The sequence below is a fragment of the Hoplias malabaricus genome, chromosome 16 (assembly GCF_029633855.1).
Source record: "Hoplias malabaricus isolate fHopMal1 chromosome 16, fHopMal1.hap1, whole genome shotgun sequence".
NCBI lineage: Eukaryota > Metazoa > Chordata > Actinopteri > Characiformes > Erythrinidae > Hoplias > Hoplias malabaricus.
In genome coordinates this window covers 25,103,230-25,129,304 of record NC_089815.1, presented here as the reverse complement: position 1 = coordinate 25,129,304, position 26,075 = coordinate 25,103,230, and the positions used below count along the sequence as shown (strand labels likewise).

The 26,075-nt window shown below is 39.1% G+C and overlaps 1 protein-coding gene across 7 annotated transcripts; it reads right to left on the bottom strand.

The window, feature by feature from the left end:
* Positions 1-1,079: 1,079 nt before the first annotated feature.
* Positions 1,080-24,693, bottom strand: mast3b (microtubule associated serine/threonine kinase 3b). 7 transcript variants are annotated; one of them, XM_066646969.1, is made up of 28 exons: positions 24,451-24,693; positions 20,588-20,674; positions 16,532-16,614; positions 16,012-16,084; positions 15,828-15,848; positions 15,360-15,438; positions 15,085-15,242; positions 14,397-14,472; positions 13,941-14,150; positions 11,621-11,722; positions 11,369-11,501; positions 11,207-11,274; positions 9,984-10,072; positions 9,601-9,809; positions 9,229-9,367; positions 8,979-9,111; positions 8,522-8,687; positions 8,287-8,388; positions 7,900-8,022; positions 7,706-7,818; positions 7,394-7,575; positions 6,711-6,832; positions 6,320-6,520; positions 5,837-6,063; positions 5,547-5,669; positions 5,116-5,252; positions 4,678-4,859; positions 1,080-4,520 (listed from the first exon to the last, which is right to left on the bottom strand). In XM_066646969.1, the coding sequence occupies exons 1-28, from the start codon at positions 24,492-24,494 to the stop codon at positions 3,475-3,477; spliced, it is 4,428 nt and encodes a 1,475-aa protein (XP_066503066.1). In that variant the 5' UTR covers positions 24,495-24,693; the 3' UTR covers positions 1,080-3,474. The 7 variants fall into 7 exon arrangements, with proteins under 7 accessions (XP_066503066.1, XP_066503067.1, XP_066503068.1 ...); XM_066646970.1 differs by having other exon boundaries at positions 11,369-11,498; XM_066646971.1 differs by lacking the exon at positions 15,828-15,848.
* Between the last annotated feature and the right edge of the window lie 1,382 nt (positions 24,694-26,075).

The window sequence follows — 26,075 nt, the reverse complement described above, 5'->3', positions numbered from 1 at the left end:
CAGGTCCAAAAATCCTCTGGTAGGGATCTATGGAATCACCATGGGTTTGACCAGCAAGCGTCTGTAAGAATAAAGACAGAGCAAGAGCTACAACTCCCACACCTCCATAAGACACTTTCGTACCCTGTCCAAAAACAGAGGTCAGGTTGCTATCTAGCACGGCAAGTTGGTCTCTTGAAAGATGCCGTTGGATGGAAGCATACTGAAGGTTAAGAGCGAAGCTAGAGTTCAGAGAAAGATAATTAGTTAGAGTCCTGTCAAGGGTGATATCAGGAATGATTCCTCCAGCCTGACCAGTCCAGAAAATACTGTCTATTGTCTCAGGAGATGGGGCGCAAGCATTATTTCCCATTCTTAGTATGTTTCTTCTTATCCACAAGCCTCCTCTGTTCTGCAGACCATTTACTTTCCCTTAGACAAGATCTCCCATACTGCTAAAGCCAGAGGTTTTGAGAAGGTTCCAGCTTGTACAAGTACAGAGCTCAGCCCCCCCACCCAAAATCAATAAGTGAGCACAAAGTACAAGTTAAATTTTAACTCTTATTAATGGAACACTTATTTCAGTGGAACAAAAGACTAACTTGGTCCCTTGCTTTCCTATAAGGCCAAAAGAGCATAGCCTCAAGTTGAACCAGGGGTCAGAGGAAACCGAGGAAATGATTATCTAGAACTCTTGTTTGCTAATACTACCAAGGTCTTAAGGCACTCCATGTACATTTCCCTCAGGAATGTTTTTTTTTTTTTGTAAATGTTTTTAGCCAAAAAAATCTCTTAAAAAGATTTGGGACAATTGTTTCTGTCATACGCCCTAAACATTTAATGTAATAACATTCAGAGAGTTTCTGAGCCATTTAAATGCTTCAGATGCGTCATCAGTGTGAATAAACCTTTTTGCAAATAGATTTCTCTGGAGCAATTCATTCACCTTTACTGAGAACCACCGCACAAATAAGTGGAAATCTCCTTTAAATCGTCCAAGAAAAAAACACAGAATAAGGGAAAGCAAACAGATATTCACTGGGTACAATATGAGGGAGGGAGGGGGGGAAATGAATTCTGCATACAACATCCATTGGCTTGAAAGTTTAATCAAGTTTAGTTTGAGTGATATCCAACCTGCTAGCCCACTCTGGCTAATAACAAGGTAAGAACAGCACTCCATGTTAGAACCAACACAGGATGATTTATTACAAAACATTATTTAGGCTGGCAAACAGGTATAACAACATTACAAAATATATATAAAAGTATTTCTTTACAAACCAGCATGGACCAGAAACCAACAATCCCAACAGTTCTCAAGAAACGGAGGAAGAGGAACATCACTATTGCATATAAAGGTACAAAAACAGCATTCTCTGGTCAACTTCAGGTCTTTCAGCTTCATTGTGACCAGATTTGGAAGGGTTAAAACAAAGCTGGCATTACAGATTTTTACCACTGCTTCATCAGAACAAGTTTTAAAATGAGTTTCAGGTGCTACACAGCTATTTAGGAAAGACCAAACACTTTGTATTCACAACGTAAAGTGAGCAGTAACATTAAAAAGAAACACATCGGATTATGTAATCGATAGTGCGATTATTTCCACTGTTTTACAGAAAGTCAAAGGCTTATTTAGATCACACTAAGAGACACATATTGCACTGAGAATGCCATGCGAGCATTGTTAGAGTGCTCACTATAAAGTACATGCAGCATGCAATTATCAGAAGGTCTCAACATTTGCCTTTAGGTGCAAGAGATATTAACCACTGTCAAACATGGAATGCATTACAGATCCAAGTAGCACCAAAATTAGTAGCAATATGCAGTTATGCACTAGAACAGTATAACAGAGACTCCAAGTACCCAAGAGGTTTCAATCTGACAGAGATGCTTAGCTGATTTTCCATAGCATGTTTTCCATCTCCTCGTCTTTGTCCAATGAGCAATTAGAAAGAAAACAACATTAACATAAGCAATCAACTTCAGTACCATGCAATGAGAACACTGTACTTTGGGTTTCATGTAATTTTGGAAGAGAGCACTCTTCTTTTCACAGAAAAAAAAAAAAAAAAAAAAAAAAATACAAACCCACCCAAATCAGGAAATAAACAGTAACCCATTGAAAAGCCCTCTCTCAGACATACAGACAGCAGTCCTAAGCTAAGACTATTTGTGAGGTGGTGTCGTTAGACGACTTCTTCCTAACACTGAACAGTTACAGTAAGCTTCAGGCTCCTTCTTGTGCATTACTCACTCTAGGTGTGGTTCACTCATACTGAACATTCAGTAGATCAAGTTCCATCATGCTGCATTCATATTGAGTCTCTGCACAATATAAATTCAAGTTGGTTAAAAAACTGTAAACATTGTTTTTTTTTATACAAAAAGGTAGTTAGATAATTCAAGGAAAACCTACAAGAAGGTTTGGAAACCACATAATCGCATGCATAAATTAAGCATATCAATTTACAACAAAAACAAATCCAAAAATAATAATAACAACAAGGGGCATCATGTAAAATTTGTTTCTTTATGGAGTTTCCAGATGATTTAAGTTTATAAATAAGCAGAAATGAATTGGCTGATCTTCAGGACCCAGAAAACCTTGAGCGGCCCTGGATTTGTTCAAGTTTAGCAATGGAATGGAAATATTCTTCAGTATTCCAGTCAGCATAGTTTTCAAAAACATGAATATATAAATAGGTGAAATATTTAAATTTGTTGTTAAGCCAACTTGTTAACTGCACCACAATATCTAGTGAACTTATCTATATACAAACATAAAATCTGCTGGGCGTATTTGTAACATTGTTTCCAAGTGTCAAATGAATGGTGAAATCCCTACAGCCAAAAAACACTTTTATAACCCAAGTGTGGCCAAGTGCATAATGAGATGAAAATGAAAGGAAGGGGGGGGAAAAAAAAAAAAAAAAAAAAAAAATAATATATATATATATATATATATATATATTTTTTTTTTTTTTTAGTGGGATTTACACTGAAAATAATACAGTAAAATTGGTGCATGAAGGATATTAGCAGAAATACTGACCGAAAACCTCTTGATCAATTAGGTTTTTGCACATGTTTAGTGCCAACTCAGTCATTGGAACTTCTCACACACAGCCGTGGGATCATTTGCTCTACTCGCTACCCTTAACACAAACATTCTGCCTGAAAATACATTTTCATAGAAAACTCAAGTCTTCCTCAGTTTGACAGTTAAAATCCAGGCTGTTTACCATCTATTTTTTCTTTTTCGCCATTGGTTATAATTTCAGCTTGTGGTAAAAAAAAGTTTTAAAATATTCCCTGTAAAAATCTAGCTTAAAATTCAAATTAAATGTACAAAACCCTGACTAGTTTATAACCCAGTTGCTCTCTGACCTGTTGGGAGACTGAATCATTCATCAGGAGCAGGATGACCACTCGCTTGTCTACTCATGACCGTAAACAAGGATTTTCAACATGGCATATTTTGCACAGTCACTTCTCTTTTGGTTTCCCCTTCCTTGGACTCATGTTTGAGGCTTCTGTGTTTGCACTGTGAGCTGTGCTCTTAGAGGCTGCTGCAGAGCTGTCTTGTGCCTTTGAAGAAGTGAAGGAACTTTCTGGCTCTCCTCTGGCCTCTGTCTGAGAGTCTTCTGTTGAATTCACTTCTGAGCTTTTCCCCTCATCCTCATCCTCATCATCTGAACACGGCTGCCAGTCCTCCAGTTCTTCACTCTCTGACCCTTGCACTGCAATCTGGGGCACTAGAGGGACTCTCCTGACCATACCTTCCTCCCCAGACTGAGAGTCCGCCACTACCCACTCAGCCTTGTATTTGGGCCGGGCCCCGGTGGCTGGTGTTGAAGTCATGGCAGTCAAGGCAGGGGTCTGGCCAGCTCTTTGATCATCTGGCTCATCAAAACTCACTTCCTGGACAGCCTCTTGCTTTTTAAAAGAGTCCCGGCGTTCAGATAGATTCAGCTTACGCATCACTACTATCTGCTCCATGCGATCTCCTGGCCAGTCACGCAACTTCTGTCCACCCAGCCTAACATGATCAACTGAGTAAGACACATCTGGTTCTCCACAGTCCCCACCCACGTCCACCTCGCAGTGAGGGACCTCGAGAGTGTGTCTGCGTGGGGCGTGGGCTTTTTTGTCTCCATGGAAGACCCCAGAGAGCTTTTCAGCAGACTGTACTCTCTTCAGCAGTGGTGATACAGGATGCTCAGTTCCCCGTGGCCGGACTCCGTGACGGACGATTGTCGGTGGAGACAGTGTCTTTCCGTGAAAGGAATGAAGGGTTTTGGTGATGCTAGGCAAGGGTGAAGGTGAGTGCTGAGGAGACAGGGCCTGGGGAGAAGACGTGCAAGCCAGTGGAGAGGGAGGGATGCTGCTAGTGGATTTCCGCCGGCCCACTTTGGTGTAGCGCTGGGCACTCAGCTTGGAGCCAAGACCGTGTAGAGAACTTGGCCGCATTTGGACAGCTGGAGAACTCGGGGAACTGGAGCACTGGGAGGCATTCTGGGAGATGTTTGCATCTACATAGGCACAAGGTAAAATGCGTAAAAGGGTAAATAAAATTTTTAAATATTTTCCTCGCAAAATAAAAAAAACAAAACAAAACAACAAAAAAAAAAACCCACACCCACAGAAAAAAAAAAATCTATAAAGCAGGCGTGTGCTGTGTACACTTACCCACGCAGTGGTCTGGCACAGGGCTGCGACAGGGTGTGGAGGGGCCAGGGGACAGGCTGTGTGTGGGGGAGCCAGGCAGACTCTCACTAGAGGACACAGAGTGATGGAGGCCAGAAGAGAAGCTGCGGCTGCTGTGCATCACAGTGGTCTGCTTGGACAACTTCTTCAATACACTTCGCCGTCTGAAGACAGACATTGAGGTAAATAAAGTCATAGGCAATTTTCGTAAGGTTAATTTTCCATCCATCCATTATCTGTAACCGCTTATCCAATTTAGGGTCACGGGGGGTCCAGAGCCTACCTGGAATCATTGGGCGCAAGGCGGGAATACACCCTGGAGGGGACTCCTTTTATATAAATGAAGCTTCAAATTTGTTTCACTTGGAATTTCATCAAGAAGTCTAACTACAATTAACAAGAGATTAATGGAACTCCTACCGGTCTTGATTGTCCTTTCTCTTGCTCCTCTTGCTGCGTCGAGCCATCTTGCCCTTGTAGCTCGTTTTCCGTGCTGGCCCAATCTTTATAGTTGTGTCCTCAAGTGCAGTGGTCTGCAACGCCACCTTGTTACCGCTCTATAAAGCATCATTTTTTTGTGTTATAAAAAGTTAAATAGCTGAACAGACATATACTGTTATACAACAAGGTTCAAAATGAATTTGGTCTGTGGACAAAATCATTTTTACTGTGGACACAGTGACTACATTTTAGTGAAACAAACATTTCTGGGAAAACTGCTGTCTAAGACATGTAGGTCAGCTGTATTTTCCTAGGATACCACTACACTGTCAAATCCATGGGATGAAACCCCAAGGGAAAAAGAGCAGCCGCAAATACAGAGTAGTCTCCTAAGAGTTTATATTTCTTACCTTAAGGAGTAGCTCCATCATTTCAGTGTGAACCAGGCCTTGTACTGACTCGCCATTCACATGAGTTATCAAATCTCCTGCTCTCAGACCAGCCTCATGAGCAGGACTGCCTTCCTCCACACTCTATACAAAAAGACCAATAAAGTGAAAAACTTTGCTTGAATTACTCAGTATGATTAACCAATTAAGATTGGAAAAAATTTTGTGACACTCAAGTTGTTAAATTGGTAGCACAGTGTTCTCCTCAAGACAAGTCCCAGTTCTTTGCGGCATTGCTATAAAATGCTTACCGAGACCATGTGGTGGATGGTGTAGATGTCACTGTTGCCCATGTAGACGCGGATAGTTTGGAGGGTAAATCCATATTTCTTGCCTGAGCTGTGAATGAAGATGGGTGGACGCAGACAGCTGATGCTAAGGGACAGATCTCTATTTGGGGAGGAATCTCTGGAGGAGGGGTTGGAGGAGATGGAGTGTGGGGAAATAGGACTGGGCTGAAGGCCTCCACTCATATCATCTGGACAGGTTCAAAATGAAATCATCTTACTCAGAGTGACTTACAAAAAGAAATGTCCAACAATTGGCAGGAAATTTACACATGAAATCTTTTACATAGTTTACTAGTAGGACTGGGGACAAAGAATCACTAATGCACCTTAACTGAAAATACAACTATCAGAATTTAATGAAATCCTCTTAGTTTCTTTTCAATTATCACATTCATATCAAGGCTAACATTATTTTTTTCATTCACAGCATGTGTGCTTTCTCACCAGGAGTAATGATAAGGGACAGTGTTGATACGGAGGCAGATTTCGGCACTTTGCCCCCTGGAGAGAGTCGCTGTCTGTCAGGGGTCTCGAGCTGGTTGCCAAAGCATCGTGGACTGCTATGTTCCCTTGGAGAGGAGTGCTTAGTTCCTGTACTGTTGCTACGCAGTCTAATTCTCCGCAAGTTAGATACAACAACTTCAGCTGCAAAAAAGAACAAAAGTTTTCCACATCCAGTCAATGTAAAAAAGAAATATATTTGTGTAATACAACTCAATGCTAACGTAGCAGCAACTTTTTTTTATTCAGTGACCAAATTCACAAACAAATTTCAGTTCAAATTTCTGGTTTGAGTTCTCAGTGAACTTCTATAGTATTTGCCCTAATGACCAACCTTCATCATCTGTGGACAGTGCAAACCGTGGCATGGCCTCCAGGCTGTGGGTGCTGCTCACCACCAAGGGGCTGACACATCTGTCAGACTGGGACGAGCTGGATGAGGCTCGTGGGCGCAAGCTATGGTCAAGTGGCATAAATTTTATGATTACATATATCATGTACTGACATACATAACGTATAAAGAAACTGGCTGAGTTTATTTAGACAGGGTTAAATACATATTTTGGAGTAATGCCTGAAAAACTGAATAGGACATGGACCATACATTAATCTCACATATTTGGGCATGTGAAGAGATATACAACAGTCATTACTGTTATAAAAAATGTCCATTACCAAAATGAATTAATGAGTAGGTAGCAATGTATTTAGATTTATATTTAACATATTATTCATTCATTCATTCATTATCTGTAACCGCTTATCCAATTCAGGGTCCAGAGCCTACCTGGAATCATTGGTCGCAAGGCTATTTAACATATTATCATAACAATGGTGCATGGAATAAAATAATTAAAAAATAATAATAATACAAACAAAATAAAGACAGCTTTTAACTACAGTGTATTGAGGGAAATGCATGATGCCTCTTCACCACTAGGGGATGTTCATGAACAGATTTAAGATTCCAGCATTGGCGTTAGGAATCTTCAGTAAATAGAATGAGCTGCCACTAACCATGCTCTCTGTCCAGAGAGTCTCCTATTGTCCTGGGCCCCTGTACTGCTCTGTCTGCGCATCTCTGAGGGTGAGTGGCTCTCTCGACCCTCTACACGGTCCTCATGCTCTTCACTGTGGCTTCGGTCAGAAGAAAAACTCAGATTGGATGGTGTGGCCAGATATTCTGTGCTGCTGTAAACCTAACATTGGGAAAGCAGGAAATTGAGAAAAGTTGTACAAGCTTTAATGTAAAACAGTAAATCGTTAAACTTTACTGTTTTAATACGTGGTTTTCATTGTGTTTCCATTAGTGCTCAGATAAAGATTAACCTTGCTGAAACGATTTGACCACGAGGAGAACCGACGAATTTCAAGGGAAGACTCATCATCATTGGTTTCGTCATCTTCATCAGATCCCAAATGATGGTAACGTTCAGATCGGGCTGGGAAAATAAATAAATAAATAAAATATATAGTTATATATTTCAGATTAATTAAATGCAGAGGAAATGAGCGTCACTCACTGTCAAAATAACTAGTGTCATCCTCTCCTTCTAACTGTGGGATAAATTCAGCTTTTTGGCGCAGCAGCCCATTCCAGTCGACTCCATTAAAAAATGTGTGCTGTTTCACCTCTGTTGCTCCTCCTGCTCGTATTTCAGAACAAAAGAGGACAGCATTAATGTAATTAGCTGCATCAAAATGAGGCACAAAATTCCAATAGACTTAATACTAATATGAACATAAATACTAAGTTTCCATTAGGAAAAATCATATTAAATGACCCTCAATATGCAAAATGTGATAAGTAAGAAAATGCACTCATTTTATGACTACATCTGATATGGAAGACATAGTTAATGGCATAAGGAATAAAGCCCCACTTTGGAGGCTGCAAAATAACAATTTACCTGTTCCAAGTCTTTCAAGGGGACTTTGATTCAGTAAACGTGTAATCATGTCCTGGGCATCAATTGGCAATGCATCATCTCCATCTGGCCAAATAATTTCATCTGAAAAATTGGACAAGGAAGTAATTTTCTGTTATTCATCAACTGAAATGTGTCGAAATGCAGACATTGAAACTTCTGTTGCAGATATAAACACAATCATTATTTAAATTAGTATTTAATAATCCTGACTTACCGCTGACAACTTGGCCAAAAAGTTGTTCTGGCGTGTCTCCAAAGAAAGGTACACAGCCTACGAGAAACTCATAAAGGATGATTCCCATGGCCCACCAATCTACTGGCTTTCCATAACCCTGTCGCAGAATAACTTCTGGTGCTATGTATTCAGGTGTGCCACATACCTACAGCATGATATATAAATAAATATGTTTTATTAACAAAAAATGTATAAACTGATGAATTTCTTCTCTAGGAATCCAAGATAAATAAAAGCTGAAACTTAGTTCAGGGTTAACCAGTTTCAAAGTGAATGTTATTAATTCATGCTTTTTTAGGAAAACAAAAAACAAACAAACAAACAAAAAGTGAGCACTCAATTAAAAAACATGAAACATATTTAACATACTAAACATAGTTTAAATAAAATTATAAATAATGTACAAAATGCACAAATGCTATAAGGGTTCTCTAACCTGTTTGTCAATGAACTCCCTGGTATCTTTCTCAATATGGCCTTCATAAAGGTTTGTTGTCATATTCATAAGGCCAATCTTGGACAGGCCAAAATCTGTCAGCTTAATGTGCCCCATTGATGTTATCAAAAGGCTGCAAGTAAGTTTTAAAACAAAACAAAACTTTGATTCAATACAAACGTTTAATTAAATCTATTCAATTAAATTCTTACGCAATCAATAACGCACATATGCCCATTATTAAACCTACTTGTCAGGTTTCAGATCCCTGTGTACTATTCCATAGCTGTGAAGGTATTCCAAAGCCAGAACAGTTTCTGCAAAATACAGTCGAGCCATATCAACTGGCAGCGGGCCCATGTTTTTCAGCAGATTGGCGCAATCACCACCTGTTTGGCACATGAAGAAACAATATCCATTGTTAAAAATGTATTTTCAGAACGATGTTATTTAAAAAATTTTTTATAATGAACACATTTCTTATTAGCTGATAAGTTGAACTGCATGTATAATGAGGCAAACCGCATGTCTGCAGTGCCTTTATTGGACAGTAATGGCATGTGACTTAATGGTTTTAAACACATTTTAAAGATAAGAAAACAAAATTGTATACTTTCTTTACCTTCCACATATTCCATTACCATGCAGAGATGTCTACGTGTCTCGAAGGAACAGAACATACTGACAACAAATGGGTTCTCTGCAAAGGTAAGGATGTCTCTCTCCACAAACACTTGTTGGATCTGATTCCTCAGGACCAGGTTCTGCCGGTTGATCTTCTTCATTGCAAATCTTTGGCGAGTCTCTTTGTGCCTCACCAAATACACTGCCCTGAAAGGTAACAGATGCAGAAGCTGTGAAAAATGTTTCCTCATGCAGCGAAGAGGCAGCATCTGTGGCAATCAGCGAACCTTATATGATGTAATGAACTGTACATTTGGAAACTTTTGTGCTTTATCCACTGTGGCAGTATCATGTCAGGTATACTGGGTTAAACCTGCTTACCCATAAGCTCCATTACTGATCAGCTTTATGGTTTCAAAGTCACTCTCCAGTGGTTTCCTTCTTGGAGGGATGAGTACAGACTTATTTGGCTGCAAAATAAAAGTAGTAGCAGAGACATTATTTTTTGTTCTTTAACTACATACAATTACAGCTCTCAGTGAAAAACTTTTACTAATGACATGCTGTATGAGGCAACTGACAATGACAATTAAATGGATTGAGCTAATTTTGCTCTGTGCATGACTGTCATAATGATGTGAGACGTCCTGCGATAGGCAACATTCGAGAGTGGTCAAGGTGGCCTTTGCCCCTCACTTTAAATGTAGAATACTGACATTTTTTTTAGATCGACTAATCTCCATGACACCAGCAGGCAGCTTAGCAGTGTTAACAATCAGCAAATTGGCAGCACTTGTAATAAATGCCATATATTGCACACACATTTTTTTGGTGGTTCATCTTTCCTTAACTTTAAAATCAAATCAAGCTGATATACTGCACTATGACACTAAAACAGCCATGATTAACAAAGTTGTTGTATTCTAAATATAATTATGTAGGAGGATCAAAACAGAGAAATTAAGCTTGGTTTTGTTAATATTAAAAAAATGTTATATGTGCAAATGTTAATTTAGCAAGTAAACAGAGATATATCTTGAATAAAGTAATTCAGTCGGAGTAAAACTTAAATACTTTTCTTTATGATATATTTTAAGAAAAGGTATTACTGCAGCTATACCATTTCTTTTCATGAAGTGTTATTTTTTTGGAGTTACACAAAAGTGAAAAATAACTAGATCAAATGTCAGTACTAAATGCTTTGTCTGTTGAAAGACTTAAGGTAGGATACTGTTTATGCTCAATATGGAAATGTTTTAATTGACGTATATTAAATACCCAATTAAGACCTCTTGTCCCGACTGACACAAGTCCCAAATGTCACCCAATAGTCCTGTCACAAGCCATCAACTTAAAATGCTGCACAGTATAGGAGGACACCGAAAGCCCTCGGAGGTGACTGTACAGTTTATTATCAAATGTTTTAGTGCTGAATATACTAAGCTACTTTAGCTGTTCATGTTTAAGTTCAGTTTGCCCAAGTGGCCGTGCTGTTTTGCTGTTTTTGGGTTTATGGAAGTAGCTGTAGGATCCATATTATAAGACATTCTCATTCACCCTTTACAGATATCTCCTACACCTACTGACCACTGAAGGCAATTTACCTCAGAATCATCAGCATCCACACTGAGGGAAGGGCAAGAATCATAGTGTTCCTCTAGCTGATTCACTTCTGCAAAAAGAGGAGAAAAAGCAAACCCAAGATGAAAATAGCATGACTTTATGTGCATACATGATAACGGAATGTTACATAATCCATCTGGTACCATCTAATGGGTCTCGATTCAAGCCCAGCTGGTTGATGATGTAACGGGGGATGTCTGTTTTGATGCCTTGGCCAACTTTAGCATGACCCTCCGCTGCCTCCAGCAGATGATAGAATTCCTCAGGATCAAACTCCTGTCAGTGTGGTCCAGTCCAAAACATCAAAATCAGTAACACAAAATTAACCATCTCTATGCTTAAACAAGTAATAACACCTGAGAGTAAATCAGTTTTGTATGACTTGAAAAACTTACCAAACATTCCAGTAGCCTAGCAGGTCTGGATATGATGATGAGAATCTTCCTCACTAGTTGGGTGATGACAGTAACCTCTTCACTTTCTGACCGCTCCAATGCCTGAGAGTAAAAAAAATAAACAATATATACTACATAAGAGAATATTTTGTAAGAGAGCTTTTTGGAGAGGCTGAGACTGCTGCGTTGTGTGGGTTGTCATAAGTGCTGCTGTTGGTATTCAGATATGGGGTCTAAATTCTCATTTGTACCATGTCTGATTTTATTTCCGCTTACGATATGTACTTTCTGTTCAAAGCAAGGAACAGAGAGAACATCGCTTTTAAATTACAACAGCAAATAGGCCATTATGTGTCTAGGAAAGGAAGGGAACTGTCCCATCAAATCAGTACGCAAGATGCCTTCTGCCATCTCTCCAAGAGCAAATGGGGACATGTTTTATATAAAAAAAGTGTATTTGCAGACCAAAAAAACATCAGCAGAATTTATTTAATCAAAATAATGAGTAATATCCTTAAAGCAATTTTAAATGCGTGATTCATATCTGGCCTTTCATCTGCGTTATACAAACAAAGGGTACAGACTCCATATAAAGCACCAAGCACAACATGGCTGCTTATTAGAGATGCTATATATTAAATATGCAACTGGTTATACAACAAACAATGAATTCAACATTCCTATGCCATCCTTACAGAAGTGTTCTTGCATTAATATTTAGAGATGATTCAAACAAGTTTCTAATCAACCTAATATTCCCAAAAATATCCCCAGGTTCATAAACACTAAAGCATGAACAGGAAATCAAATGACTATTCTTTATTTCACAAAGCGTTTACATGAGACACATCATATGGCTAGAAGGGATGGAGAGAGTACAAAGGCAGGAGTTATTAGAGGTTCAGAGAATCCAGTGCCCGCAAACTTGGAGCCAGTGACTCAGGGATGTGGGAAACACTTTAATAAGCTTAGCTCTGTGCATAATGTCCACACCAGCCCTGCAATCTGACAGCAAACGATGAGTCCTGCCTGGGGTTGTCGGCACACAACCCAGGAGGTGGGCGTAAAGGTTGCTATGGAAACTAAGGCTCTCTAGTCGTACAGATCAAACTCCAGCCAAACGGGAGCTCTGCATTTCCAACCAAAGCCCTGAGCCACAGGCTAGTATGACACACAGAGGGAAATTCCCTCACAAATACCACCATGATCCTGCAGCTCTGCAAACAGTGTTCATTATGAGTGATTACGAACTTTATTAGGGGTGACTCCTCACTGAACCCTTTGCACTTTCTGAAAAGAGCAGTCAGTGAACAGCATCAGCATCAGAAAGGAAGATGAGGTAAGTTGGCGCTTGCACATTTGTGGAACTGGCGACAGGCACAGTGAGGCTGAGTACGTAAGCCATGTTACTTCCCCTCTCTGCGACAGCACTGATTTGTTCTGCTTGTTTCCGCCTGGTACGGACATGAACCAACAATGAACAGCACAGCAGTGATCCTCAGCTCACTGTCAAAGTAGCTATCCCCATTGTGCCACAGCAAACAATGAGCAAACTGCTGCCGACATCTAATTAAATATTACAGCCATTACTCACACACACACACACACACACACACACACACACACACACACACACACACACACACACACACACACACACACACACACACACACACACGTAGCAAAAGAAGATTTAGTATAAAAAAAGTACCAAAGATTCTTATACTAGTAAAAACTGTAGAATCATAATTTGATAATACTGGCGTTCTGAAAACCCTTTCAGTGGATGGGTGAAACATTGGAGAAACATTTGTGTAAATGACTTGAGGACAAAGAACCTTGTGACATAAGTAAGTGTTCCACATTAATTTTTAAGAAAAATATTATTCACAATAATAAATAATTTGTGAAAATAAGGTCTTTTACGGACCCATAATTGGTTCTTTTAAGTGTAGTCAAAAGTTCCAGAGACATTCTGGACTTAGATATATGGTTCTAAGAAAATATTTTACTTTTAAAGAACATATACATTATCATCACAACTATCATCAAAATGATTAATTAATAAAGTTTTCTTCAGGTTCATCTCATTTACATAAATCCTCTAAAATTATAGACAAACTGTTCTCAACAGCTCTAAAGAATCCATTTTAACATCTTTATTTAAAACTATATTGGCGATCCATGTAACATTATTCCTGAGGTCCTTCAGGCAGTATATAAAAACTATGGAAAAAGTTGGTACAAGGAAAAAGGCAGAAGTAAAGCATATAAATAATAGTAGGTACTCCAAAGTCCCAGTGGAAACAATGAGTCTCACCTCATGCAGCAGCTTCTCCAATTTTTCCTGCAATTCTATGAAGTAGAGGGAAGTGATGAGGCCTTTATGAGATTTGTCCAGGCAGTCTCTGACCAGCTCAACCAGCTGGTGCTGGATGAAACCCAGCACTCCATCTCCCAAAGGCAAGGTGCTGTCTGGAGAGCAATGTGTGATGATGTCCAGCAAACGCTCCTCCATCTGAGCTGTGGCCTGCACAAATTAAATCATCATTAGGCTACCTGCAGCAAAAATAATTAACAATTTCAAAATGAACAGTAAACGCTTGAATAACACACAGTTTCATGTAGGTAGTACATTTATTAGAAGGGATAAAAGAACCTTGATATTAATAATAGTCATTATTATTATTAAAAATAATAAAAGATTTTTTTTTAATCATACCATATGTCTTTAATAGAGCTTTTAAGTTTCAGAACTAGTTTGACAACAATATACCTTAGGAAATCTTTCTTTGTAAACATGGTTCATCATCACAGTTTCATTATCAAATGAGCCACTTGTTCTTCCAGGACTGCAGAAGGGAACAAAGAAAAAATAAACTTTGTTTGAACATAAAATGACATAAACATAAAAACACCCATAAAAATGTAGAACCTTCTCTTAGTGTGAATTAACAATGTTTTCACTAAACACAATATTTAATACACCATATAATTAAAACTAAAAGGATAACTTGCTTTAATGACCAAATTGTAGTGTATGGCACTAGTACCAATGAGTAGGTAACACTGGGAGTGTGCATATCTGTGTGGTAAGCGATGCGTGGGAGAGAATCTAATCTACAGAGACCTGCTGAATCCTTAAAAGCAGAGAGCTCCACTGTGGGCTAGACAAGCCAACAGCCTCTAGCTACTGCAAGCTCTTTTACAACACCTTTAACAATGAAAAATATAAAGATCTGTGCAGACTTTCACAGCTAAAGCATAAACCCTATAAAACAATATAAAACCCTAGTATTTGAGCTTCCACTCTATCAGACTAATGCACTCCATTAAAGTTTACATTTATAAATGCATGCCTTTTGAAATGAAACCACATTTAAGGTTATATTGAACGCTACTGAACAGAGGAGATACACTGAATATAAAATCAATATGTTTGTGTATGTTGCTGGAGGTAGTACCTAAGACTACGGGACCGTGGGCGTATAAATGATGAGGGTCGGCCATCCTCATCAGTTACACTCTCCGAGCTCCGGAAGTGTTTAAACAGGAAGTGCAGCTCATCCTGTGTGGGCTGGTATGGAAGCTGGTGCAAGCGTTCTTGGGAAGAAGAGGAGGACTGCAACAAGAATGTATTCAGGATTTAAAAGTCACTGCAATTCCACCCTACATCTAAAAATCAGCTGGAAATGTCAAATTGTGCATTTAACACAATATTAATAAAAGTGGCACTCACAGAGACTGTGGAACTTGGGGGATTGGTGCCATAGCCAGATGATGGAAGAGAGGCCAGGGACCACCTTCTACCTTCAGCCCTGACAAAACCAGCATTGAAAACAGTTACTTCCAACATCAAGTCATAGTCTTTAAAAAAAATAAAATAAAATTACTCTCCTGCCTTTACTACAACATAACATCACACATTGCAAACATTAGTGGTCCTGCCACACAGTAAATACTTCTCAGACTAATTATGAGAAAGATTCCCCATAGGAACGAAGATGCATTTACTGTAATTAAGAGACCATTCATTTCCGCTCAAGAGAGGCGAGGTAGCTTTCACATTTGAAGTGCTTTGTTCTGTTTGAATTAGGTCTGGTAAGGCCAATTTCCCATAATATCTAGGAGTGGTTTTTATAACATCACAGCTGAATTGTTTCAATAATACCTTACAAAACAACAGAGTTAAAGAAAGACTGACTACCTGTCAGCTCGAGCCAGGTGGCTGATAAACGAAGAGAGAAGTGAAGAAAGAGACATTTTAATATGAAGAACAAAACAGATACAGCTTACTCAATAGCCGTAAGCAAGATTTTAGCAGGAAGCCCTACATATCAACCTAGACTGCCGGTACTAGTCCATAAATATGAAGCTGTGGGGTTACTAACCTTCGGGCAAAAGGGAAGTTGAGAGAGGCAATGGCAGACACATTTCTTGGGCTGTCTAAAGGGCTGCTGGCAGCTAGAAGAAAAGTAAGTCAACAAATGAATAAGGAAAGGAGCACTCAGTTGTTTGCTAATGACAAAGTGAATGCATTATGACCTGTGTATAGTCTACTCCACACGTTACTGAATGAAGATTATCCACTTACAAAAAAGTAGTCCAGAATTAGGTTTAATCACAGGCTGGAGACTCATAAAAGGTATATTTTTGTTATTAAAGTACTGTAAGCCAAAACCAGAACTCAAATTTCTTTTCATATCTGTACCTATCAAAAACAAACTATCAAATAACTAATACTGTCCAGCACAGTACATGGACACTGGCTTGACCAGAGCTTGAACTCTATAAATTCCAACCAAATAATACTCTGTAAAGCTAGTTAAATAAAAGGTCTTAGCACCTGTCGGTGTGGCATGAAGGCGTCCAAAGAAAAACTATAAACCCTGCTTAAGAAGTGAATCTCACCTGTGTGGACCGAGAGAGGAGAGAGTGGTCGTGTTGGTGACGGTGTCCCAACACCAAGACTTTTCCTATTACTGCTACGGCAACTGTTGATAAAGAGACAAAAACAAAACAATGACAAATAAAATAAATTGCAGTAGAGTAAACATCTACAATTACAGGCCATGCTTAGAATTGAACAAATAGAAAATACATAAAGGCCATTTTTCAGAGAGGTCTCTAACAAAATATATGGGTTTAAGGATTGGCTCAACTATGAGTTCTATGTTATTAAGCTACCCAAATCTCCAAAAGTTAATACTTGAATGATACAATTCAAACACTAGAAAAATAAATAAATCAGGATATAACTGAAATAGTAGTTTTTGCTTATAGAAAGCTACATTCTTTCAAACTGTTTTCTTTGGGGGTTTTTTTTGGTTTTTTTACACAAAACACTCAATCATTCAGTCCTATCAATGCTCATATGATGAAACATTTGCAGAATATCTAAACACCAGGTTCATTACATGTTTGATAACCCTGTCACAGTAAACAAGTAAATGCAGCACAAAGGCAACCAAGGTAAAGAGACATTACTTGTCTGGATGAACAGAATTTGCATCTAAAGAATGCTCCATCACTACTTGCCAAGGTCAAGAGCCCGGACATTTATTCGATTACTCATTCCCCATCTGTGACCATTAATCAGATTAATCCGATTTTCTAAGCTAAGGAACAGGTAAGGTCAGAGAAGACAAGAGAGCAATGCTGGCACATCCACATTATCAGCGCTTAAAATGATTATAAGCTGTGTTAAATAACAGGTGTCAATTTGTATGGAAAAAAAATATATTTTGGCGAGTCATTTCTGGGATGCCATTCCCATCCTTACTGATATTAAGTTTTCAAATGTAGGTTAAGCACAAGATAACCTTTAGTTTATTCTTGAAATATAATCAAAACCAGTATTTGTATTCCTTTGCAAATGAATCTATAAGGAAAGCCCAATCACTGTATTATCCAGGAAAATAACTTCTCGAGAAGTACCCTGTTAAGAACGGCTTGAAAGTACAGGAGGTCCTCGGGTTACGTCAGTCCAGCCAGTTACGATGTTTCGTGCTTACGACACATCTCTCGTTTACTGTATAAAGCCTGGTTTCGTGGCTCGGGACTGAGGAGGATAGGTGTTAGGATAGGATAAGTGCTTACAGTATGTTATTTACGTACAGTATGCATGCATGTTCCGACTTACACCGAAAATAGGTTTACGACGCGACGTAGGAACGGATCAGCGTCGTAAGTCGAGGACCCCCTGTATACAGAAGTTTATTCTCAACAGTGGCTGAAACCAGTCATCCTGAACTAGGCTGTTTGATCCATGTGGTATTTTAAACAAAGCATATCACAGACATTTAATTAATACCTCAGGGAACTGTGTTAATTTGTGGAAAAAGGTGTATATGTACAGTTTAATATCAATGTGATAATGGGTAATTTTGTCACATCTGAAGATTCAAAACTGCTATTCGATTTAAAAACAACTATCAATTACAAAAAAAAAAAATAATTTTTTTTTTAAATAAAAATAAATAATTTAGTGTATAAATATACGCTAAATAATTTAGTGTATTTGTTAATTATATGACAAAAAGACATATACATTATCAACTCCATAACTTGTTTAATCCCCTGAAAGAAAAGAATGCATTAAAAATTCTATTGAAAAATGCATTGCTCTGAATGTCTGAAGGTATGCTTTCTTACAACGGTGAGCCATAACATGTACGTGACCTCCTCCTTTTAACATTCACTCATTTTATCAGCTCCACTTCTATCACAGTCTGCAGTTCATCTTTTGTTCTTTGGTTTGCATACATTGTTAGGCGCATTAAATCAAATTCTTCAAGCCAGGAACTAAGGAACAATCTCAGCAATGCAGTGGTACAGGCATGGGGAGTTGCATGTTAGTTTGTGTTTCATGGGTATAAGAGCATCAGGCACAGCACATCTGCTAGAGTTTTTAAACACAGTCCACTCACTGACCAAGAGACTTCTACATAGGTCCACTCTGTAGATGTAAAACCAGAGCCTGTAGCTCATATGTTGTTGCACAGTTTGTGTTGATCGTCTTCTAGTCCTTAATCAATTGCTACAGTACGCTGCTGGCTGGATATTTTTGGATGGCGTACTTTTCCCAGCCCAGCAGTGACACTAAGCTGTGTAGTAACAGCACTGCTGTGTCAGATCCATTCATATTAGCACAACACACCATCTCTGTGTCCCTGCAGTGCTGATAACGACTCCTGTTCTGCAGTGATCCTGACCATTTAGAAACATGCAGAAAGGGGGCTAACAAATTATACAGAACAACAGTGGAAGTTATCAACTGGGCAATAAGTGCGAAATAAGGTGGATTTAAAAGATACAGTTAACTGGAGCATATTCAGTGCTGATAATCATTTTTAATTCAAGAGGAAAATACCAACCAACTACAAAATCCAGGAAGAAAACATGAAAACTCCGAACATTTACAGACTCCATGTTAAGCATCAAAAGCTTTCCGTTGTTCTTCACTTACCTTTTGGACCGCTTTAGCATGGCACCAGTTACGAAATGGGATTTACTGCTGGTTACTCCACTCCACTGACTCGGGTCAGACATGGCTCTTGGTTAGCTCAGCTAGCTCCTGACACTTAGTTAAGTGAATTCAGCTCGTCTCGCTGTTAGTTTAAACAGTTTGCAAGTCAGAGTCTCGCTCAAAGGAGCAAGCCCTCCACTCAACGTTGTCTGTGAACCGCATATGAACAAGAGGCGTGGATAAAGACAGTGAAGAATAAGAAGTACGTGGACATGAACTCCTCTCAGTCTTCGCTTTGTTGTACTCAGCAGGCTTAGCTAGCGCTAGCTAACGACTAGCGAAGAGCGACAAAGTTTTAACTTTTCCATTTTCTCCGAGACACGGTGCTTTACCGCGGCCGAGGCAGCGGCTCGGTCATTCGGTGTCCCAAACCGACTCGGTGCTGTCTTTCTTATAAACTCCGTCCAGTCTCTCTGAGCTCATGTTGCTGACTTTAGCGCAACTGCAGCTTTTGTGTGAGATCAGGTCTGCTGTGTCGTGTCGGGTGGCAGCGCTGTTGTGTTGATTGCCATTGCCGGGCGATGACGTTGGAACTTACCATTTCTCTCCATAAAACGGGGAAACAGCCGTTAACCCAGCCCGCTCTTTTTTCCATTAACAAAAGACCTTTGTAATATAACACTGACGCTCTGTTGTTATTTTTTTCCGGGGAATTTGCCTCCGTTAAAACGATGACATTTTTCTTTCTTCTAAGGACAAGAGTAAGTGGTAGCGACCTGAAGACCACAGACGCCAGCCCCCACAGGTGTAAACGTAATCAGAACAGTGCAGTGAGTAATGTAGCTAAGTTAAATCATCAGCAAATTACAGTACGAGCTGTAACACAGACTATGAGCTGAGCAGTAATGAAAGTATAAGTGCTTTCCTCTATATTATATTGCAGCTAACATTATCATATGCCATCATAATCACTATTAAAAGCTACTTCTTACAGTCTACAATCTCCTGTAGGCTAATATCACAGTTATTAACAGTACGATGACACACGATATAAAGATAAACTTTAATGCACTTGGTGTTGTTGTTTTCTTTAACGAAACAAACAAAAAAATAAAAGTAAAAATCACTATACAGGTTGTCATCAACTATGCTAACTTTGTTAGCCTCAGATTTTGCAGAGTTAGCTTTTTAGCCATGAAATCAGGGATTTTATGTAAATGTGGTTTCCTGAATTTTTGTTGGTTTTAAACTGAATTTTCAAACACATATGCCTAGGAAGATCCTCTTTTAAATCCTGTTTGTGTTTTACACTCATCCCTCTATTTAAGATCTTTCTTTGTATGACTGAACTAAAAATCTGTAGCACAGTAATATATATCTGTCCAGGTCTATGGAGGTGAGACAGGACAAAAAAGCTTATCATCTATTATCTGTTGTCTTGCCTGACTCCCATTTGAACGGATTTTGTGATCTTTCAGCATGTAAAGCGTCTGTCTTACCTCCACGGATGAAGGGTTTGTAAAGGGCTGCAAGGACTGCATGGGCTGCAGGGGCTCAGGGTGATTGGACTCTGGTTTGGTGACAAACTGAAAGACACGTTCACATGCATTAGTGCTCTGACTAAGTGTATCTCCACTTTTTCCTACTGTGATTTATTTAGCTGCCAATAGGTAACCACTTTCATTTTGTATTCATATCAATTCATAAAAAATAACATTACTCAAGGTACAAATCAATTTGTGAAATCTGGACACTGCTTTCAAATTTCTGTTATACCATGGTACATTTGTGTGACATTTTAACACTTGGTCAGGGCTTTCAAAAGTTACATATCAATGGGTGCATTCATATTGACAGACTGAAAGACTGATTCAATGAACGAATGAATAATGGATGAATGAAAGGGTCCTTGTCTTTTGTGACACTTCCTCGTGATGCACAGTGTTAACAAAGATCATTTTATGTTGGGATGGCAAATGCTTGTTGATGTACGATTTTCAAATTACCTCATGGCCTGAAGGAAACACAGTTGTCTGAGTACATTTATAAATCAAAAATTGTTTTTCAGAGCTCTGATTTAATTGAACAGTAATTCTCAGTAATAATCTATGCATCTGTGTTTCACTGGTGTGAGCGGGTCACGGCATTGTGTTTTATTTTTCATTAAATAGAGCTCAGAAAGCTACACAGTTGTTGTAACGTTTTTTATATTACATTTGTTTATCATGATTACCTGAGAAAAATGCCTGCCAGTGAGAGAAATCATAGATTTTTGTACATTACAAAAGTGTAAATTACTAAAGAATTTTTCCCATGTGCCTTACAAAAATGTTATTGTGATTGTTACGTTTATTATTAGGACATAGATACATTTAAGCAATTGTATTACACTGAATTCTGTTTTAAATCACTGGTAATTTTAAAAAGTATTAATTAATAATTGTCTGTAATCACTTATCCAGCTCAGAGTCGATGTGAGTCCGGAGCCTACCCGAAATCACTGGGTGCAAGGCAGGAAGGCACCCTGGAGGGGGCGCCAGTCCTTTGCAGCAGGACACAAACTCACAGCTTCTAAATGTTAAAAGTATACTACAAAATAGTTTTTTATATATAATCAGTATCTGCACAAAACTTTCATTGTCATTCAATAAATCTAAAGCTATTTTAGTCATTTTTGCTCTCATTATCGCCCAGTATCCCACCAAAGGACAGCAAATCAAAGCGATGATGTTGAGGATTACAGATGGAAGGATCTAACGATTGCTGTGCCTCAGTAAGGGCATTGTCCTGCTTTGACTCTGACGGTAACTGCCTCTGAACTCCATTACCCCAAAAGTGTTGCATAACATGCCTTTTAATGTTGACTCAACTTTGACTTGATCTAAAAAGCAAAAAAAAAACTTGGCTTGAAGTTTAGGCCTGCACAAAATGTACAAATGGTGAGGCCTCAGTCTGGCAGCGTGTGGCATCTAACAGCGCAGTGGATAGCAACATGTGCTGCAGTGAGATGAGGGTGTTGTCATAGTGATGCGAGAGAACTGGAGAAGAACCAACTGTGCAGACAGCCCTCTGTGCTTCTGTGATCCCATCTTTTGGTTTGCTTAATCATTCTGTGTGCTTGTCAAGAGTAGTTTGCTTGTCAATGTCCCAACAGACATGCATCACAACTACAAACAGTATCCTCGCACATGCTACTATGCTGCTGTCGGAGTTTTAAAAACTGCAACAATGATCACATATTTCAGGCACCTTAATAACAGGGCAAACTGACAGCAAACTGCAGATATATGGCTGTATAATGGATCAGCATCTAGTGGGCAGAGAAGGGCGGTTATATTTACTAAGTGCTCGGAGTGGGAGGACAGAATGCAAGAGCTGCAGGGATTATCTTTTAAGGCAGGCAAACATTCCTTATGAGTGTGAGAGGGAAAGTGTGTGTCAGCCTTTGTTCTCTGCTCTGCCAATTACACCATGCGCTCACGTGTGGATGCAGGCACATTTCAGGCCTGGTGTAAAATTCTTCATGTCTGCAAACATGTTCATGGACAATAAAGGAAGATGAGCTTTGGACATTTCAATTTAAGACAATACCTTTAACTTTCTTCCTCATTAACCCTTTAAGGCTGGTACAAAAATAGCTATTTCTATTGTTTAATTTGTTAAACAGATTTTAAAACACATCATTTCTACCATGCTAATCCAGGAGAATGAATAATCATGTTTATATATCTTATCATCAAATACGTACATGGAATATAATTCTGATCTTGATGCAGACCTTGGTCTTACAGCACTTTGGTGGGAATTAATGCATTGAAGACCACACCTTAGGCCAGTGTCTGCAATGATGCTCAAATGCTCACCAAACTCTGATATACACTGCCTGTCGCCAAAAGCCTGCAGCTTTACACACGTCCAATATTTCCTCTGAAACAAAGATTAATAATTAGGAGTTTCTTCCCCTTTGCTGCCATTAGTGTCTCTACTCTTCTGGAGAGGCTTTAGACTAGATGTTGGACCATTTTTCTGAGTATCACCCAGCCATAAGAGCATTAGTCGAGTCAGTGTAAAATTGGTATTGAATGATTATGTCTGGATCACAAACACCACTCCAACTCAAACCACTGTCCACACTGTCGACCCCCTTTAAATCCAGTGAATGCATTTTCAGAGTCAATACAAGGGACTTCAAAGCATTGGGGTGTACTTTCCGCATTAAGCGTGTTGACATTAAGCTTGTTTGCAGCTGTTCTAGAGTGTTTCCTTTCTATTGGCAATGCTGTGGTGTGTGTGAATTTTAGAACATCAATATCAAAGGATGTCTACAAACATTTGGACACAGAGTGTTTCATGCAGGGAAGAAAAACAAAGCTAAAATCGATGGTGTCATGGTCTGAAAACGCTGCAGGAAGCACACCACCTATTAGCTTTTCACTAAGAGCTCAACCCATGCCGCCTCGTAGTCTGCTGTTGTAGTTACATACTTTTAGATGCTATATATTTTTATGCATTGTTTGCTCAGTGGAGCCATAGGAACAAGGTGTTCACACAGCAGTATGTTTCATATACCTGTTCATAGCCCATGTGTTTCAGCATTGGTAGTGTACTCGGTTTTAATTGTAAATAAAAACAAGAGGTCTATTCTCAGTAAGCATTTCTCATATGTAAGAACATATTACACCCCCCCCCACTCCCCAGATCGGAGCAGCCTCTGACAGTAAATGCATGCTGCGTATTAAAGGGATGCAAATATATCCAAGCAAAAGCACTGCTGACAGCACCTCTCTGCAGGAATAGTTGCAAGTGTAAATATTCAGGAAGACCTTTTCAAAGCATTTGATTCAAACGGATGTCTTTCCAACTTTTTCAGAAAACGCTGGCTTCAGCCTAATATTAACACAGGCCAGTTTCTTATGGGGATGTAACAAAGCATTCGTCATAGTTTGGTACAGCAGTGCAAAACTGTAACAACTGCATTAGCAAACGTATTTCAAATCATACTGTTAAAAAGCCAACGTTTGCAACCACCTCATTCCAGCACTATTTCTGCCTCCTAGCTTTTGGATGGTTAGTAAGTTTTGCAACACGATTATAATTAGCATTTTCTGTATCCAAATTTGATTTCAAATATCGAACCGTAATCCCCATATCGAGACTCGACCTGAGTGTATCGATACACCCCTAATAAACATCTATAGCATTCACACATAAAGACACAGGGCAACAAAATGTGATGTCTGACTCCTCGCCTTGTTTCATCTCTCTGATTCTCTACTCACCAGCTCTGAGGGCTTTCCCCGAGTCCTCCAGCAGCTGCTCCTAAATTATTCATCAAGGGTGAGAAATAAAGAGGCGAACTTACTCCAAAGTGAGGGAGGGGATTTTCAGCTTGTCTCTCCTCTTCATTCCTCGGACGGAAGGAAACAGGAAGAGCGGTGCGAAAGCTTTTCTCAAACCCCCAGGAAAGCACAACAAGTGCAGCCGGAAAAGAGCCCTACTTCACACATGCTCTACACACAGAAGCCCGCTAACGGTCTGGAGCCTCATTTTCTCCCTCACAGCCACCACACCAAACGGCCATTTGCCAGGTCAGAAACCCCGGGGTGAGTCGTGTGCTAGTGCCGCGCGCCTCTGAGTCTAAACATGATTCTCATTAACGGTGTACGACTCGCGGAAGACTCGTTCGTTTGAATCGATACTTCACCACAAATCGACTCACGATGGCAAGTGAATCGAAATTTTACATAGAGGATGATTACACTTTACAGATAATAAACTAAATATTTACAGGTTTATTATACAATTCCTGTTTAATTAATGAATTTAATATATAGGTAAAACATAAGGAAATATGCAGAAAATAAAGAACATAACATATATTTCAGATTTATACCCTCCTAAGTAATATAAATTAGAGAATGTTTTAATTTTTGTCATTCAAAGCATTAAAAAAGTTGTCCCTTGACCTGGTTTAAGCAAGAGACCATAAGCCCAAACTCAAAATTTTCCAACAGCAAAAGAGATGAGGGAAATGTCCTGCCAGCACACCCATGTGGGGCCCAACATGAGCAGCCAACAGCTTGACCAATTGATTGACCAACAGTGATGAGACTAAGATGGGCTAAACAGGTTCAATATTGGTACCCATCTAAAAATTAAGACAACTTAAAGAGTTACTGGGCTGCCCAAGCTTATCCAGCATAGGCCGAGCTGCGTCTAAATAATAGCCCATGCACCGTCACACCCCGAGCCCCTGCCTATCTTTAACCCAGCTAACCCATGACAACCCTAAGCACTATGATGTGTTGGCAGGGCTTAAATGATCTGGTTAACTGAGAAATCCTATTTTAAAAATACATCCCAATATTGTCCTAAATATCAGTGTCTAATATATCTGTAGCTGAAGGCCTAACTTTTCATATTTTTGATTCTATTAACTGATCTGCATAATACTAGTGACCTCACTCAATTTACCTCTTTCAGTCAGAGACAGAGCTTGGTTTTGCAAGATTTCTGACAACCAGAACCTCTAACTATAATGTGTAAAAAACACCTGAAATGTTAAACAGAATGATATGAATTAAAAAATAAATGTCAATGTGATATCATATTGTCTCTACATGGCTATAAACCTCGTTTCCTTTACTTATTTCAAGCCAATCGAATTCAAATAGCAAAAGAGATAAATATTAACCTCTTCTTTGAGCAGTAAAAACACTATCCACTGGGTTAACACTGGAGAGGTCTGAGGACAGATTAATTCAGAAAACACATTTCTTTAACTTAGACTTTTGTAAATATTCTATTGGGCTATGAATACTATATCATTTATGATATGCTTGTATCTGCAGTGGCCCGAGTATTTGAATCTTCTCTGTGTGGGTTAAAGCTTTCTGAACACTGAGCCAATGACCTGGGTCATTCATTCATTCATTGTCTGAAACCGCTTATCCATTTCAGGGTCGCGGTTTCCCAAAAGATTCATAG